Raw genomic sequence first — 19,170 nt, 5'->3', positions numbered from 1 at the left:
TTGCGGTTGAAGCTGTAGGTGTTAAAAGGGCTTCAATCCCGTGGAGGAGGCAGGGAATCACCAGAGTTTAACTACTTGTGAGTGATGGGGGAGAAGGAGAAGAGGAAGGGTGTGCCTGTCTGTTTCTGCAGGCAGACTAAATCTGCTATTCATATTGCAACACAGTGGAATCTCTTATTTGTGTATGTTCATGAAGTGAGGCTGACACTCAGAAGATTTGAACCTGAAATATAATGCCTTTCACCAAATTATAACCTGGCATTGGTTTGAGTCAGTTCAAATGTTTCTTGTTACCAGCATAGTGGCTATAGTAATTTATGCACTAGAGCATGCTTAAAGATCTGAGTAGATGTCTATGGATAAATGATATGGATTTTTTGGTGGGTTTTTTAGACTAGCGTTCTACTCCACTAAGTACTAATAAACATCTCTCAAAATCTGTTGGAGAATTGAATTTGTTTCAAGTCCTTTTGCTATAGAGTGGGGTTTTGTTGTTGTTGTTATATATGTAGGGGTCAGCTGGCTAATCGCTGCTTTTAATTACACTTCTTCCACTAGAAGTGGAAACATAATTTTTGTGCATGTGTCAGTTACAAACTAGAAAAGCAAATATACTTTTACACTAGCTGGAAGAGCATAATTTTAGCAGTAATGTAGGGAGTATTGCTGCCTACCCAAAAAGCTGGTTGATCTTCTTTAAATTTCCCCTGTGTTCACTAACTGTACAGAGATTTTTCTTCTAAGCCAAGAAATCAAGTTTTTGTAGAGGATTAAGTGACTATCTTTCAGGTATGCATTATCTTGTATGAAAAACTAAAAAATGTTTGAAACCTAACTTAGCCTAACTGCTAAGTGCTGGCATTTTGAAAATACATGGAAAAGCAATTATCTAAAAAAAAAATAGAATAAAGTGGCAATAGTCTGAACAGAAGAATGTTATTTTAGTGCTCTATTAAGACACAAATCTGAAATTAATGTTTTCTTCCAAAGTGTACAGAATTTTAGTAAAGAATTAAACTACATACCTGTTTTTCACTTGGGAGCAGAGGAACGTTTCAGCTTGGAAATGAATAACAAAGAAGTTGAGGAAGCTGTTCTAAAACTTAAAGTAGGGTTTATGTGCTTTTTAAAAAAAACATTCTGAAATATGTAACTTTAAATGTCTTTCAGGCTGATTACACAACTTCCATTTAGTCTAGTAGTTGCTTTGTAATTTCAGATTGAAGGAGTTCAAAGTCCTGGTGGTGTTCCAAGAAAATCTATGAGCACAGGAACTTTGACATTAGTACTTTAACCTAGCTATTTTCAAGTAAAATGCCCCTGAGAGAGAAAGGACAGCAGTTTATGTACCCAGTAATCCTTCTATCCTAGTATTTGCTTTGTATTCATGTTATGAGATAAACAAGACAAACTTAAATTGTAAGTGGCTTTTATTTTTGAGGTAGTAGTGTTCGGAAATATACTGGAAGTATATGCTCTTAAAGCAAAAGAGCTTTGTGGTTGGAGTCTAAAATCAGGTGGCCATCATGTGAAAACCAGACTCGGCTAGCTTTCAGAGGTCTTTTTTGTAGCTTCTCCTATATTTCGCACCCTCTCCAAGGATACTGCTCTGTCACAGTCCAGGATCCAGACTGCAGTTTGGTCTAATCTCCATCATGGTTCACATGCTGAATCAAAGCCTGAGGAACCTGGACCAGATGTGTACTGCTCATGGTGCCATTACCTGTGCTGGCACAGCTGCAGTGAAGCAAGACCTTCCCAGTCTTCTCCCTGAAGTTGTCTCTTAGAGGCTGGCTTTTTCTCAGTAGAAAATTAACCCCTGCAAACCCAAACCAAAACAAAAAAACCCAACCAGTTTTTCTGCATATAATTGATTTTTATTGGGTTACAAAATGTATGACAAGCACAACAAAAAAACCTAACTCCATAGAGTTACTCATGTAAAGGACTTGTCTATGTAGAATTTGTTTCTTTTATCTATTTTTCTTTTTCCACTGTAACACAAATAGGAATAGCATTGGAATATAGCTTTCATGTTAGTAAGTGAGGGTGAGTGGATGGAAGCCAGTCCATAAGTGCTTCTGTTGCACACATATACCTATACAGTGCTCACAGCTGGAGATTTTACAGTGGTGAAATCCATAAGAGAAGGATTTATGTAAATGCTTGACATAAATGCACATCAAGACACTGTATGACCAGCTGTCCACTGTATTAGAATACAGCGCTAGCTACCCATCACTCTGAATCTGTTGAGATCTTGTTGCATATCCTACATCAGTCTCAAAACAAGTTGGTCATTAAATAAAGAATAGAAAGTAAGATGAAATTAAAAAACATTGAAATTCTATGAAGTATTGCATTCTTTGTATGTGAAATACCACTGCTGTATTGTAAAGTAAACTGGAAATTACTTCTGTTGCAGTTTTCAAAACAACTTTGTCCTGGAGATAACTGCTTTCATGTTTGTGTGGTTAGGAAACTAAGGCAGAATATATTCTGCCTTAGAATATATTATTCTTATCTTCTATCTTCTATATTCTTCTATCTTAGAAGAGACAAACAGAGACAAAATCACTGTTTTGTGATTGCTAACAAAAATGTGTTTTCAAAGGATACTTTAATATCTGTCGTATCAGATGCTTTCCTCATCCTTATTTAAGATACTGTTCTTACTCTGTTAGTTTTCATTGAAAAAACAGAATCTCTTTGAATGTGAGGTGAAATTATTATTCCCTCAGATATTCAGAAAAAATTGTCCGTCAACAATGCTTTCTCTTTCAATCCATCTGTTGTGTGTTTATTGCTCAGAATTGTGCCTTAACTTCATGAGTTTAAAATAAAATTCCACTGTGAATTTATAGATGGAAAATCTGGCAGTTTTACATGGGGAACTAAGATGGATATAAACATGAAGAATCACTTTTATTCAAAATCACCTCAAATAACCTTTGTAATAAGCACTTACATAAAGCATGCTGAAAGAGTAATGTTATTATCTGAGTTGATGTTGAATTTTGATAATTTTAATAATTTGCATTTGGAATGCTGACTCTAGCTCACTTTTTCTGAGAAGATACTTAACGTTTTTTAGCCCATGTGCAAGTCTTGCTGACTGTGGCTGTTGCTCGTGTTTGCAAGCATCAAATTCAAGGTTTTGGTTTTATGTTGTGTTGTGAAGGGCAGCAAACAAAACGGTATTGGAGCCTTACACTGGGGAGGGAATATTTAGTGCATTTCCCCTGCTCCCCTCAAAATGCTTGCTTTACTGCTGTATTTAATGCTCTTGTTTTTATTTCCTTCTCTGGTTTTGATATTGTTCTGAAGAACGCTGCTTTTTGTCCCTTCCCTTGCAACTTGTGAGATATGGATTCATGGGATCATGCAGGTTGAAAGGGACTCTGGGGGGCCATCTGGGCCAAACCCCTGCTCAAAACACGGCCAGTGTAGAACGTCTTGCTCAAGTGCAGAACATCTTGCTGAGGGCCTTGGCTGGTTGTTCTGCATGTCGACAAAGATGGAGGTTCAAATTCTGATGAAGTTTGGGCTTAGGTGTTTTGTGAACAATATTCATGATATATATCACCTGAATGTGAGCTGCAGTAACCTGCAACTAATGAAGTCTTTCAAGTTTGTTTCTGTTAATACTGATTTTTCTCTAAAGGCCAGTTAGTTGCTGTACCTGGATAATAGTTATTTTCACCAAGAGAAAGATTTTGTTCTATGAATATAGCATTTGGCCATTTCCGTTAAAGCTTTAGTAATAGTTTAACATGGAGCTTTTCAGTATTTTGAATTACTGGTTACTAATTACATCGGTTCTTTTTTCATATTGAAATAATGTTTTTTTGAACTGATTAAAAATTATGGAAGCTGCCAGTTTTAACTGCATGAATGTTAATTGACCCTGTTAACTTCAAAAGGAGGAAATTAGCAGGTAGGACTAATTGGTGCTAGATTACTTTATGATAGTAGCAGAAAGTGATTTGCTAAGCATTAAGGTAAGTTTGCCAAGGACAGAGTGCATGTGTTTTGGTCACAGTGGTGATAAAGGGAGCTGGCTTTTGGAAGAACTAGGAGACTAATTATGTATAGAGCTTTAAAAAAAAAAAAAAAGACTAGTACTAAAGGGCGATCCATCTTTATTTTAAATAGCAATAACTATTCATAAGCTATTTTTGCAAAGAGTTACTGAATTACATTATTTGACTTTTCAACATTATCCTCTTAAGCTGTAGGCAGTGCTGTAGCAATCAAGTTGTACCAGTGTGTTTATATTCAAAAATCAGTGAAGAGAAGACTGGTACAGTGCTAAGAAAAGCTGAATACTGTGCAGGTGTTTGAGGCTGTGTGTGTCTGTTTTCATTCGTTATTGAGATTAAAAGCATTTGAAAACTCATCAATTCTTTCAAAGCATCCATTACTCAAATTATTTCCTTGTCATTGGCCAAACAATTTACAAAGTTGTTTCTGATTTTTTAAGATAAAAAGCAGTATTAGGCTGACCATGGTGAATATTCACTGCTGTAAATACCTTGGAGACATAATACGTGTTACAGAAATGCTAGCCACCAGTTGAAGCTTGAAAGGCAGGCAAGCTTTACTTTTGTGTATTCAGGTGTATACTGGAAAATTCCCCTTCCCACCTCCTGATTTCCACATCCTTTCCTTTTACAATATGTAACTGCCAGGATAATATGTTATACAGCTGGTTTACTGAGGAGTGCTTGTAAATTTGTTGTTGTTGACATGGAGGCATTTTGGTGTTTGTACCAAAACAGTTTTTGTTTGGGTTTGGTACACCTCTTAGATCTGACCTTTTCTGCCTCCCAAATTCACCTTCCAGTGCTGGCCCACTGTCCCAAATGGCCTTTTTCTGAACTCCCATTTGATACACTGTATTTTAAGCATGAGAAGGTGAAAGCAGCACTTCCTTCTCTGGGTGTAAGGTAGTGCCCTTGTGCATTTTATTTCTCTCCTGTGCATAAGCATAGTGCGTATGTATAAATAATTTTGACAAAATTTCAGTGCCTTTTTGTTTACGTTATTGCAGCATGGGTATTTTAAAAAAGAGTTGCTTTGGAAACAGGTAGCTCCTCAGAGATTACATTCAAACAGATGCATGTCTGGTAAGCAGTCTGGTAAGCAACTCAGCAGTGAAGTAATCTCATTTACTTCACTGTGATATTTTTACAAGCCTATTGGCAGGATGTTTTATAGAGGTGGTCTTACGTTCTCTCCTTCCTGAAAGCAGTGTTGCTCTAAGTCTCATGCTTAGGAATGCTGCATGAATTCTTACCCACAATGAATGAACAGAGGAGGAGTATAAAGGTGATTACCAATAAATATTCTGCTTGTACGTTTTTAAGTATTTGCACAGGGCTTTTCTTTCCAGAAAGTGTTGTCCCTGTTTGTAGATACAACTCATATTTTGTGTGTTGTATATAGTATGACTTTGGGGAGTTTGGGCTCTCTTTCCCTGCCTTTCCTCAAGTGAATGTATTCAATTATATCGAACACTGGTTCATGATTAATTTGACAAGTATAAAAATAAAAGACAGCTTAGTGAGCATTTTCAGAATTGCCATTGTGTGCAAAAGAGGAAAGAAAATCTGGTCTGCCATTCTACTTTGTTTTAGTATAACAGCCTGATAGCAAATACAAGAGTTGGCAATAAAAGGACAAAACTCTTACTGACTATACTGATGACTAAATGGCACATAAACACCTTAAAGTAGTGGGAAACTGTGCGTTTTCTTCCGATTTTAACATCTCTAGCTTACCAGAAGTGGTAGCTTCAAAATTAAACATCTCTAGGGTTTACCAAGAGAGGCTGAAAATCAACAGTGATTTGATAACCTCCTGTTTTGTTTTGGTTTGTTTTTTTTCTTTTCTTTTTTTCTTCTCCCTCCCCTGGTTCATTTTCATTATCATTTTTCACACTTGTATTGCTGTTTTCACACTGCTGTCCAATATATTATTCTTTGGCTTTCATGTTGGACAGGCATACAGCGTCAGTGAATCCCCCTTCACAACTCAGCTTAATTCTTCATAGGTGTTGCCCCTCGTTTGCTTTCATTGCAAGGGTGGCTCTCTATTCCTCTCACCCTTTCTCTTCGTTGGTGTCACCACTGGGAGGGCTGAACCACACACAGTACTCAGGGTTTGGCCTTCTTTGTTGTTGCTCATCACTGTCTCTGATTAAATATTTAATCTGTTGCTTCAGATTAGCTCTTTGGGTTCTATCAAATGTTACACTTTCGTTCATGCATCCCAGCTGTTTTGTTGGTGCTTAAAATCTTGCATCTTATCGCAGTATACTTCCTTTATGGTGTCTGCTGCTGATTTCTGACCTTTGAATCTTTAAGGCAGGTTGTAAAACCATGCTCATGTTGGTCACCCTGCTGAAGTTCTCCATGCTTTTATCATGCTTGATATTAAACTGAGTGGCCTCCTAGGTCTTCAGTTTGGTATTCTAAACAAAATCACTGTTGGTGCTGCACGTTCTTCCTTCTAGTTCTGTAGTAGTTTTTATATTTTCTTTTAAATACAGATAAAATAACTCTATAAAGTTTATGACCATACAAATTGATTGATGTGTAATACAATATTAAATACTTACCAGAGTAAATTCTATTTACTCTATTCCCTCTGTTAACTTATTTCCTTAGTAAAATTTTCTGTCATGTTTAGCACTTTCTTCTTGTGAATTCAAGAATGGGCTTTTTTTGTTTATGATTTTCTTTAGCACCTTCTTAATCTACCCCCATTTCTTCCTCAGACTAGATCTCTGCTTGAAAGGAGAAACTTGCAAAATAGTAGGAGGCAAAGGGCAAGACTTCTAATGCACTCTGTCTCCAGTAACTGGAGAAGTCCTTTTGTGAATCCAGTCTCTGTGCCTTAATAGTTGAGTCTGGTACTTAGTGTATACACATGCACGTTTATTCATGTTTATAGCGTGTTGTATATATACACTTATATGAAAGAACAGATAAGTGCATATGAAGAGGAGCTGAGGTGGTGGTGTCAAGAGAGGTAGTAAACAAAATGTATAGCACCCTGACGCTGTAAAGTGGAGTTACCTGCTCTCACCTTCCCCATACCTACACTCCCGCCGTGCATTTTTCTTGTTTGCTTTTTGCTAGTTCAGGTACTTGTTTGGCTCTTCTGTGGAGTCATTTCATTCTTCGAAACAGCAGAAAACAAACAGCAAAGAAATTACAGCTTTCTGTCATTTTAGTGAGATGAATTGATTCACTGGAAGGTGTGATAATGGCTGGTGTGACTGTGAGAAAAGAGATAGGACCATGCAAGGGAGAGTAGGAAGATGTGAAGAAGGAAGAATGGTGGAAAAAGAGAACAAACACCATGAGAGGAGAATGGGAGAATGAGAGCTTCCTCTTTTGGTAGTGAACTATTAGGTAGACTTAGCTACCAGTGGAACTGCAGTCTAGACAGTAAGTGTTTTCATTTTGGATGCATAAATGCAAGAATTGGTGCTTGATTGGGCTGTTTCAAATACTTAGGCTTGTGTAACTGTAATGGCACACTGAAGATGTTTCATTTATAAGCCCAAACATCAATCAAGAACCTTCAAGTATCAAGCAAACATGATCTTCTGTAGTGAATTTGAGATACCTGGGATTTTTTTTTCTGCAGGAGTCAACAATGGGTAAAACGAGAAGTGTATCACGATGCCTTTTTTTTTTTTTTTTTTTTGAGTGTGCTGAAAAAAAGAGTGGTTTAGATTCTGGCAGGAAATAAAGGATTTTCTACATGTAATTCAGAAAGTAATACCTTGTAATAATCAATGTTTTGTGGAAATTATGCAGTATTGTGAGAATATTCAAAGTATAAGTATGAAAGGAATAGAGGGAAACCTGAGAGGGAAAACAGAACTGTCTGAAGTGGAAACTATGTTGCCTTTTGGGGATACATATCTGAACCTTACCAGGATGTTTGCTTGAGGTGACTTGGATGGCATTAGATCCATCATTTTTCTAATTGTGGATAAAACGATGTACATCCCCTTTCCCCCTTAAACCTGGGAGAAAACAGACACAGACATTAGTCACAACCATCTGAAGCATCATCAGTTGTGCAGAAGACTTAGCATTGTCCATTTGGTCAGACCTTTAATGAAATTATTGCAGAAAGCCATAGAATTTCAGTCCTTTTTATTTTTTAAAATCTTTTTTTTAAACTCACCTTTGTAGGGCTATATAATGCAATTGCTCTAGTATGGTAAATGGCATGCCTTAGGATGATGTTCTGTTACTGCTAAGGAGTTAATCTCTTGATTTGTCACATTTCTTGCTTTTGCTTGTATAGTAACGTGATTCAATATGAAATAATTTCTGGTCTTAATACTGTGTAAATTACTCTTAATTGGCCGAAAGTTATTAGCTAGAGTGTATGGATTTAAATCGTTATGTTTTTTTTTCTAAACATGTCAGTCATAACAAAGTTACTGAAATGCCGCTGTTCTGATTGGCATGTGTATCAAGAGTTTTGCCTGGCCTTACTCCTTCCCTTTAAAACAAATACCTTTCCTTTCTTTACTATTTGAATTATTGGGAGAAAAACCCAAACTTTAAAACTTACAATGTACCATTGAGTTTACAAACATTGCATTTCTTTTTCTGTATATAAACATAGAGAGAAAGAGAGAGAGAAGGAGACAGAACGCGCGTTTGGGAAGTGGGCTCAATTCCAAAAGCAATTTCTGTTTCATCACTTTGATCAAGCAATCTAGATCTCATTGTTCGTGGTTTTTCTTCTTTTAAAACATGAATATTTTTTAAATGAGATATAGTAAGCCTCAGCAATGAGGTAATAGTTAGGCTAGTATGAGTAACTCAGCCTGGTCACTGGCATGGCTCTGGATATACTTTTCTCTCTTAAATGGGAGAAGTACTGACAATTTAGCCACCAAATTGAAGAGCAGGTGAGGTTTGGTCTAAGCTCACTAAGCAAAAATTTATTCTAATTCCATGTTTAATCTATAAAAGGCAATGTTAGACTAAATATTTGGGGTTTTTAATTGATAAGCGTAAGAGAAATGCCTGACAAACAAAGCTGTTCTCACACTAATGGAGAAGTTATTATCAAAATATGCTCTAAATACAAAGTAATTAATCTTATCAACCTTTCTGAGGTTAAATTTAAAACATTTCTTTTGTAGCCTGCTTTGAGTATATTGTGATTAGTTCTCACTCCCTTTTTTATAAGGAATATTGTTTGTCTTTTTTATCCTAACATCTTTCAAATATAGATTGCTTCTCATTGAGCAGTTTCTTTCATTCTTTTCTACTTTTTTGTGTGTTTGTTTAAAAACACAAAGATAAGAAGTATTTGTCTGGGGTATGAGGTTTATCTAGACCACTAATGCCAAAGCACTGTTGTCTGGTGCCAAACATGCGTTTTAAAACCAAAAGACTTCTCGGTGGTGATGGTAACAAATATGTTTGTGCCAAAAGTTTGCTACTGCTGGCCTACATGCTTATATTCAGGTCTTCTGATGCTGCATTGAAAGTCTGTCCTTACTCCCCCTTTGCAGTTACTGATCTCTCTCTTTGTTTAGGAGTGAGCACCTTTGCATAGATGCAGTTAAAATATTTTCATTATTCTAAACAGAAATGCTGCCTGAAGTTTTCAAAGGAGCATAAAAGTTGATCTTGCATCAGAATAACTAATTAGGTTCTAACATAAATTGTTGGGGTTTAGGGTGCAAATATGTAGACAGACAGGATGCAAATTAGCCCTAAGGGCAGCAACCTGTATAGACTCAATAGTAGATTGTACCTTTAAATCCTGGTTCTTAGTCTTTAACTGGTATAGTGCTACTTAAGGAGTCAAAGTAGGTTGTTTTTTTTTTTCTTGAAGATTTAGAGCAGCAATCATTTTAATTAATCTTTAAAAACTAGGAAGATGCAATTCAAAGGGTTTGACTCGAGCATGTTCTAATTGGAGGCAGTCATATAAACACACACATACGCAACTAGCGGTGTCTATCTGTGGACTGTCTTCGTCTTGTCTGAAATTACTGAAAATGTGTCAGCTCTGAGTGCATGTTAATGTACCTTAAAATTCCTCGTCTTGAGAACGGAAGGGATCTCAAAGTTGTTTACAGACACTGTGGGACGTTGTTTTCTAAGTTAACCTGCCCTTTTGCTCTGGCATTCGATCAGCATGGGTGGAACTGCTAACATGAAGGCACATCGTAGTGAAAAGCAGGTAAAAGTTGTGAGCTTCCTAGGCTAGGCAGGAAAAGTATGTGCCAGAATACCTGCCACCCTCTTCTCCCCAATGTTACAAACTATTAACAAATACAGGAAATGTACTTTGCTGAAAGCAGTGCAGTGTGGAGATCTACCATATTGTTCATGGTATGTTTTGCTTCATTACTTGTCTCTCAAAGCATTTAACTCAATTTTTGGGTGATTTAGATTGTAGTTTTGAAATTTTTTTGGTTTTTTGGTTTGGTTTTTTTTTTTAGTATACTTCATGTAGAAGATGCTTGACAAGTCTGTATTGTGTTTGTGTTCACTTGTGCAGTGGATCAGTGTTAAATGCTTTATGAAGCAAAAAATAATTCTGTATTTTAAGTTGTTTTTTTTTCCTTGTACAATCTTACTGCTTTTTCTGTGATACAGTAGAACTTCAGTCACAACTTTCAGTCCCGTGCAGATGCTTATAAAAATGTAATAGGTAACTAATAGCAACCTGTCATGAAGTTCTTAAGGACTTTTAAAAGTTGCCTACTTTTTCACAGAGTAATTTTTTTGTTCTTGTAACATCAAAAGATATAAGCTTCATATGGAAAAAAATGCTAATTCGTAAAATTTCATAAAGATTTAAATTTATTGTGATTTGAAGTTCTGCGACATAATGTGTGTTTAATCTGTACAGGGAAATTAGTGTTTCAAGCTGACCAGTTCTTGCTCTTGCTCTTTTCTGACAATTTTGCAGGGAACATTTCGGTTTTTTGGCAAGTCTGTCTGTTTGGTTTTTTTAAATCTTGTTATGAGGACACATCTGTGACTTTGCAATACAGTCCCTGAAAGAAAGCTCCATTCATGGGAAATATGCACTTAGAGCAGAGGACTTAAAGCTGGGGTTCCAGTGGTCTGGTTTTGGCGCGCTCAAATATTTGGCATGTAGTATTACTGAATGGTATGTATTATGGCTTTCCAAAGGTGCTGAAGGTATCCAGCTTCCATTGAGTTCAGAGTTTTTCTTAAAATTTGGCCTACTGACTTTCTGTACTTACTTCATTAGCATATGAAGTTGGTGTAATATTCATTAGCTATTAAGAGACCTGCCTGTGTGAAATATATAAATAAACATAATCTTTCATGCAGTTGTTTCCATGTTAGATGTATACACAAGATTAATTTTCTTTAATATGTACTAACTGGTCACTCTGTGGTCAAGCTCTGCTGTAACGTGGACTTCTTACAAACAATCATTATTTCTTGTGTGACTGGTGATTATTTCTTTTTAACCAACTGGTGGCATACTTTGACATAACTCTCAACCTGTTCATACAGGTTTTGTTATTTGGAAATGCTACGATTTTTTAAATGAGCTTTTATATAAATGTATTTTAGAAGGTGAACTTGTGCTAGTGAAAGATGTCTGTCTGTACTGGAGACTATAAAGTTTCTGAAATACACTGATAATCCTTTATTATATAAAACAGAACAGAGATGACCTCTGTCATGTAATCCGGAGAGTAAAATAAATGAGTAGGTCTCTAGGTAAAGTGGTAAGAGTTCTACAGTTCTATAGCAAGATCTCTTGCATCAAACACTCGTTTCAGGTATCCTGCAACTAAATTTAAAGAAAGTGTCTGTGTAAAAATGCTGGCTTTTTTTGAATTTGTACAAAGTTGCAATCCAGAAGATCAGTATTTTAAATATATTTGTAAATAAATACATCAGAGTAAGGAAGGCAATTTCAACATCAGCTTTATAGTCCAGTGTAATAGTGCTTTTACTTATGAAAAGCTTACACAGTATGTAATAGTTCTTTTCTCTTTTGAGTCCATGTTAGGTAAATGTTATGCAACTTGCACATAAAATCACATCTTAAGATAATATAACTATATGACATAACAGGAATGATTTAACACAAAACATGGTTTTGATCAAATCATTGTGTTTTGCGACTAAACTTCAAATACTGAAATGATTGTCCTATGTTACGTGTTGAGGTTGCAGAATTCAGTTGTTCAGCTCAGCAAAAAGCCAACCTAGTCCTTCACCAGTACAAAGACAAACTGTATTAATATAAAATAAAATATTCTCAACTGCTTTTAAGTGCAATAAAAAACCAGATAGCTGACATAACTGATATAGTGATGAGAAAAAGATAAAGCTGTAAGACCATTCAAAATAATCTATTGTTTGCGAAGAGAGTTCAGATCTGCTAGAATTGTTAGTATGAATGATGCCCCCTCTCTGAGGGTCTTGAATCTCTTTGCAAAAGCTGTTTAGGCAGTAGAAGTGGAAGAAGCATAGATGAAGAAACTTGAGTTGCAGAAGCCACACCGAAAGCCAGCTGGAGCCAAGAACAGAACACTGATCCCCCAGTCCTCTTCTGGCCACACAGTGGGCCTTGCTGTGTTTGTGCTCTTTCCTCTCTGAAAAGGAGTTTAAAATTTTACATTACTTTCACTGAGGATTACAGTATTTACTCTTTTTTTTATTTCCCTATTTTAAGGTATCCAGAGGCAGCTAAAATGGATTTTTTTCTCCCCAAAGTTTATACTTTGAAGCCTAATGTAATTGAAAATTAAAACCGTTGTAGTAGCGAGAACAACTTGTTTTGTGTTTTCTCCTTTTGGGGTGGTCACTTCTTAAACTTTTCCTTGCTTTCTCTTGAGCTATCTACTGCTCAAGAAAATGTTTCTTTTTTCAATAAACTGGCAGGGAATGTTGTTATAGTAATCAGTGGTGGGGTTCCCAGATGAATGAAAAAAAAATCTATCTCACAGAAAGGCGATGATGATATGCAGGAGAAAAAAAAATTATAGCATGGATTTTAGCAACTTTATCAAGTAATATATTAAGGTGTTACTACATCCAAGTTGGAATACTGTCAAATTGTGTGTTTCTGTACAGGAACTTGACGAGAGGAGTTGGTAGATTTAGAGAGTTACTAAGAGCTGTCGAAACAAGAACTACACAAAATCTGCGAATGGTAAGTTATATTAAACCACATTCCTATTGCAGCATCTGAATTTTAGTAGGCAGGTAAAGCATAAATACAGTGGATGAGTTAGAGACAAGTAATCAGATACACAGCATATTGATCAGGATCTGTTATCCACCACTTTGTAAGGTTACATTTCCTGGCTTAAGAGAATGATTAAAATAAAAAGGAATGTTTGATACTCAGTCTCTCCGCTATTTCTCTTTCCTGTTTGTGATCATGGTTAAAACCTGATTGGTGTCTGACTGACCATACTTTCAACCTTCATCATAATTGCCCTATTTATGACTTACCATAGTTTCACAAGGGTGTTTTGTCTTTTTGTAAAGTAGTGGGAATGAGGACAGAGTGCAGCATCTTTATGTGTGTTCTATTAAGTTGGAAGTTATCAAATTATAATTTATTTTTGTGATAAAGCCTCTTAAGGGAAAACAATAAAAGCAAAATCATGAAGATATGTTATTTATATTGTCAGAAAATAAACCTTTACCAAATGAGTGATGTATCTTTTTTGCATCTTTTATATAATAAAGGGACAAGGCTTATATCTTTTGCTCTAATGTAATGATTTTCAAAATGTCCTAGATTAGTTTCCTAATATTAGGCCTTTAAAACTTACAAAGTGGTAATAAAGAAGGTAATTGGTTTCTTAATTAATTTAATAACTGATTCCTAGTAAGGATATTAAAATTATTAAATAATAGACTTTCAGTGGAGAGGGATAATGTTGCAAACTTTAATAGAATAAAAGATGAAGAGCTTCTTATGGTATAGGAATTAAGGTGGAAGATGCAGATCATATGGTGCTGTCTGTGGCTTAAACATTACATGCCTGTTGCTGGGAAATGTTGCTGGGAAATACTGGCAGTTCTGATGCAAATGTAGATCTTGCCTTCTTTCTACTGCCCTGGTACTAATCTCTGAGTTTTCATCATTGTGATATATAGTCGTGTAGCTTGTATGTATACATATTAAACAGTAAAGAGGAGCTTAACCTGATAGTTATGGATTATAGGATGACTTCAAAGATTTAAATTAATATTATTTACTTAAGTAATATATATGTAAGCATTTCTATACTTAAATATAAGTTACCAAGAATTGTTGGTCAAAATAACCTTTTTCATGGTGATCTACAGCCTTGTTTCACTCTTGCTGAGCCTTACCAACAGTAGCAAACACAAGCACCTTCAAGTACAAGTTGTCAGAAGCCCCAGTCAGTTGGGGTTCAGACTATAACTGTCTGTGGTGGGTTGACCTTGGCTGGCTGCTAGATGCCCACCCAGCTGCTCTCTCACTCCCCTTCCTTAACATGACAAGGAGAAAATAAGATAGAAAAGCTTGTGGGTCGAGGTAAAGACAGGGAGTTTGCTTACCAGTTACTGTCATGGGCAAAACACTCAACTTGCCGGAAATTAACTTAATTTATTGTCAATTAAAAGAGAGTGGGATGGTGAGAAACAAAGACAAAAACTAAAACACCTTCCTCCCCACCCCCCTTCCCCAGGTTCAACTTCAGTCCTTCATTCCTGACTCGTCTACCTCCTCTCCCTACTCTCCCACTCCCTGAGTGGTGCATGGGGGGTGGAGGATTGTGGTGAATCCATAACAGTTCCTCTCTGCTGCTCCTTACTCCTCACACTTTTCCCCTGCTCCACCGTGGGGTCCGTCCCATGGCCTGTGGTTCTGTCAGGGAATATACGGACCACAGGGAAATACCTGGTTTCTCCATGGTGTCTCCCACAGAAACATCTGTTCCAGGCCTGGAGAGGCAGTGGAGGTTATTGAGCACAAAATACCTGAAAATATACCTGAATGTGCTCCACTCTTAGGACCAACAGTTGGTGGTGTTGATACTTCAGAAGTATCTGGATTTAACTGATAAAATTGAAAAATTGTTTGTTATTGCCATTTTTTTTCTTTGTGTTTAGAGAATTGAACTGGATAGTTGTACCTTTCAAACAGCAGTATGCCTGGTTTTTTGGATGTTTTAAAATAACAAAATATATTCTACCTGACTTGTCTTCATTGGAAATAATCCAAGTGTTTTTGAAGAGTTTGTACTCAGCATTTCTAAGGAAAATATTTATCTTTACTGAGAGGGTGCTCAAACACTGGAACAGGCTTCCTAAAGAGGTGGTCGATGCCCCAAGCCTGTCAGTATTCAAGAGGCATTTGGACAATGCCCTTAATAAGATGCTTTATCTTGGTCAGCCCTGAATTGGTCAGGCAGTTGGACTAGATGATTGTTATAGGTCCCTTCCAACTGAAATAGTCTATTCTGTCTTTCACTTTTACAGACGATAGCGAGACAACTGGCTGAAATTTTGTTACGAGGCATGTGTGAACAGAGTTATTGGAATCCACTGGAAGATCCTCCTCACCAGTCACCCCTAGATGATCCACTTCGAAAAGGTTCAAATACTAAGAATTACGCGCTCAGTAGAAGACCGCGGGTATACACTGGAGAAAAGTATGGCTGAGTTTATACCTCTCTTGTTTCTATAATTTCAATTGTTACCCAGTGCACTGGGTAATTTAGTTTATATTGTTGAAAATGTAGAAGGAATGGGGCAATGTGAATGGGAACGTTTCCCATGCTGTGTGTATATACATATTCCCTGAAGAGAACAAGGGAAGCAACATGCTTCTCGAAGCAGAAGTTTGCACTGTATGCGTGAGACCTTCTGTTGTCAAGTCTCAAAAACCTTTTTTTTTGTTCTATACTGGGATATATGGTAGAGTCAATATCTCGTATTATACCTGGGATACAAAAGAAAACATGAACTGAGTGGCAAATCTGAGACTGCACGTTTTAAAAGTTGTGTGCTGTTTCTAGACCCCTATTCTGCCTTATCATAGAAAGGAAAGAGTTAGCAATATGGAGATTCAAATTCATCCCTGAAACATTATAAAAAACCAAAACATATCTAGCAATTTATCTAGCAATTTATCTAGCAATTTCAAAGGTAGTTTATTTCCCAAGGTAGCTACCTTTTAATCTTCTTAGGTTAGTTTTGGCATTTCTCTATGATGCCACCTTTTTGTTGAGTTTTATTCTTTCACTGGTGCAGATAAGTGGTATGCTATGGATCATTTTTGTGTAATATATCCCATGGTTAATTCTAGAGTAGCCTTGGTGCGTATCTTTTCCTTCTTGAAAATGTGTGGGGTTTTTTCAAAACCCATCACCATTAGTATTAAAAGTGGATAGCCATTTCCTTGAATTTGAACTTTTTCTTAAAAGTTAATAGCTTGGTTTTTTGTATCTGATCAAATGAAAAATGGTTTCTAAGGTAAAGTTGTTTTCCTTAGACACACTCTGACAGTGCCAAAAATATATATTGCCAAAATTTTGCACTTTATTATCGTCCTTGGGTGTAGTTTACTGCGTGAAAGTAACGTGCTTGTGTCAAAGCATACTAGTAAAATCTTAACCATTTGGCACTGTCTTTTTTAATTTATTTTTTATTTTATCGATACTAAGTTTGATCTGATGAAACTTTGTTGCATGCTTGTTTTACATAATCTGCAACCTTTGCACTGCTCTACTTGTATTCTACATGCAACTCCTTGTGGGATCTTGTATTTTGTATATATATATTTAATATAGTCAACAACTATTGCTTGCTTGTTTTGATACATGCTGGAAAGCACTGTGAGCCAGAGAACTGAGAAACAGATTGTAGCAGTGAAGGTAATGAGCTAGCCAAGATTGTGATTTGCCATAGTAGGACAGTGCTAAGTAATGCAGATGGAGAAGACTGAAATTCCATGTAAACTTAAGAAAAAAATTTTACAGAAGAGGTTGTGGAGTCTGGAGAATATCACTGGAGATATTAAAAATCCAACTGGACATGGTCCTGAGCAGCCTGCCAGTTGACCCTGCTTTGAGTGTAGGGGCTGTACTAGATGATCCCCAGATACCCCTTCCAACCTGTGATTCTGTGAAATTGGTGTGATCTGGGAATCTCTTTTGAGGAGACTGTTGTCTGTTCCATATGAAATTTTTGACCCTTTTTCTCCAAAGAAATAATAATAATAATAATTATTTAATACTGTTATCCAGCTGTAGGATTAAAACCCAGGTATTGTGAGTTTTTTAATTTCAGTCTTGTCTATGTCTAGGATGTGAAGTCATTAAAAAGCAGTCTTTTGAGCTTTAGGAAAAGATGCAGGCATAGAGTTGAACATTCAGTTTGCCAAAACAACTACTGTGTTTCTCTGCAAGTATATAATTAACAAACTGTACATGCAGGCAAACTTTTTGGTAAAAAGGAAGTACCTGGTTTGTGGATACACCTTGATCACTGCACTTAAAAAATATGCATTTATTGCCCAAACACGAGGAAATCTCCTTTATGCAGTGTCACACATTTTCTCATTCAACTACTTGGTTTCACACAGCAAATCCTAAAGAACAGTCTGTTTCTCTCTTACAGTATATATGTCTTATTAGTTAATATGACAGCTTTTTTCCATAATGTGACCTTGTTATGTGCAAAAGAGTCTGCTTCTATGGTAGACTGCTTATAGAAGTAGTCCTACCTTAAGTTCTGAAGAGATGTTTTGTTTTAGTGTTCACAGTATCTTTATATTGTAACCTAAAATACTGTCATGCTGGGGGCATTTGAGTTGTTTAGCTGCATTTATTGCAGATTTCCATTAATGAATACTTTATACAGCAGCAAGCCCACATGATTATGGTGTCATTATTACTAGCAAGTAGAATGGCCTTTATCTTCAAAGATTTCTAGCAACTCTCCTTCCTTGATCCAGAATACTTCGAGCAGGTTTCTCAGGCTCAGTCTTTCAAAGTTCTTCATTCTCAGCTCATCCTTTTGTAGAAACATGCCTCCTGGCAAAAGTGGGGCTTTGTTCAGTGTAATTTTCTTGTTCTTGGGACATGCAAGTGAGGAGTTCCACAATTTCAACAGAGCATGTAGTTAAATCCTTTTCTTTTGTCACATCAGAGTGATTAACACCAGATCAGATAAAACATGTCTAGCCAAGTATCTCATCTCCAGCAGTGATTGAAAGCAAGTACCTAAGACAATGAGTAGCAAGACAGACATGTAGGAAACTTCTTCCTAGGTATTCATCTGACCACCAATTCTGTCTAAGTCTGAGATGTACTGTTTGTTTCTAAATGTGCTGCCTGTTACATAAAGTAAGCGTACTGTGTTCTTTTGGGGATGGTGAATGTAGTTTGGCTAATACCATGTATGACTTTGTAGATCTCAGTGTTAACTGCCTCTTCAGTTTTTTTTATCCTCACTTGAAGAAATGTTAAACTTCTTGGTTTACCTTTGGTTGGTAGCCATTTCATGCTTCCAGTTGCCTCTTTTGCTCTGCCCTGTTACCTTGGAATTACTTTACTCCTATGCCTGCATCTGTCAGGAGACACAGAAAATGTCTGAGTTCAGTCAACTAAATTGAGCTTTTTGCGTACACAAGTCAAAGAAATTTCCCAGTAATTTCTGCATGAAGAGGATCTTCATTTTTTGAGACAAACATCAAGTTATTTACCAAAATATATTCAAAGTTGTAGGAGAAAATGTTTGCTTTTGTTTTGATAAGTGACTTTTTAGTAGTTCTCTTTGGGGCAACTTCCCTTTTTTCTCCTAGAAAGTAATTTCTCCAGCAGCTATTTCCAATCATTATTCTGCTTTCTGGGAACCATTGCCAGTCGGTCAGGTTAAATCTACTTCCAGGTTGCTAAATTCTGCATTGAAGGCTGTATAAGTAAATAGGGAGTGCTCTGATGCTTCCTCTTCACTCCTCATTCCCTGTCCTGGGTGGTTCTTATTCATGAGTAACTCTGTTTTGAAATTTCTTTGTTAAGTAAAAATGAAAATGTCTAAAGACTTAGAATACTCTTCACAGTCTTGTGAGCAACTCGCATTGATTAAAAAATGAAAATCCGACAACAAAACAACTGCCCTGGGGTCT

General features: G+C 36.5%; 1 protein-coding gene across 2 annotated transcripts in view; it reads left to right on the top strand.

Moving 5' to 3' along the window:
- Positions 1–19,170, top strand: part of TTC7B (tetratricopeptide repeat domain 7B) — a 147,024-nt gene that overhangs the window by 39,096 nt on the left and 88,758 nt on the right. For both annotated transcript variants that reach the window (XM_072865636.1, XM_072865634.1), the window contains exons 6-7: positions 13,128–13,206; positions 15,519–15,691. In XM_072865636.1, the coding sequence (XP_072721737.1) occupies positions 13,128–13,206; positions 15,519–15,691 (252 nt within the window). The remainder of the gene's footprint in view (positions 1–13,127; positions 13,207–15,518; positions 15,692–19,170) is intronic.

Source organism: Ciconia boyciana, chromosome 6, assembly GCF_034638445.1.
Source record: "Ciconia boyciana chromosome 6, ASM3463844v1, whole genome shotgun sequence".
Lineage (NCBI taxonomy): Eukaryota > Metazoa > Chordata > Aves > Ciconiiformes > Ciconiidae > Ciconia > Ciconia boyciana.
This window is presented reverse-complemented; position numbering and strand designations above follow the sequence as displayed.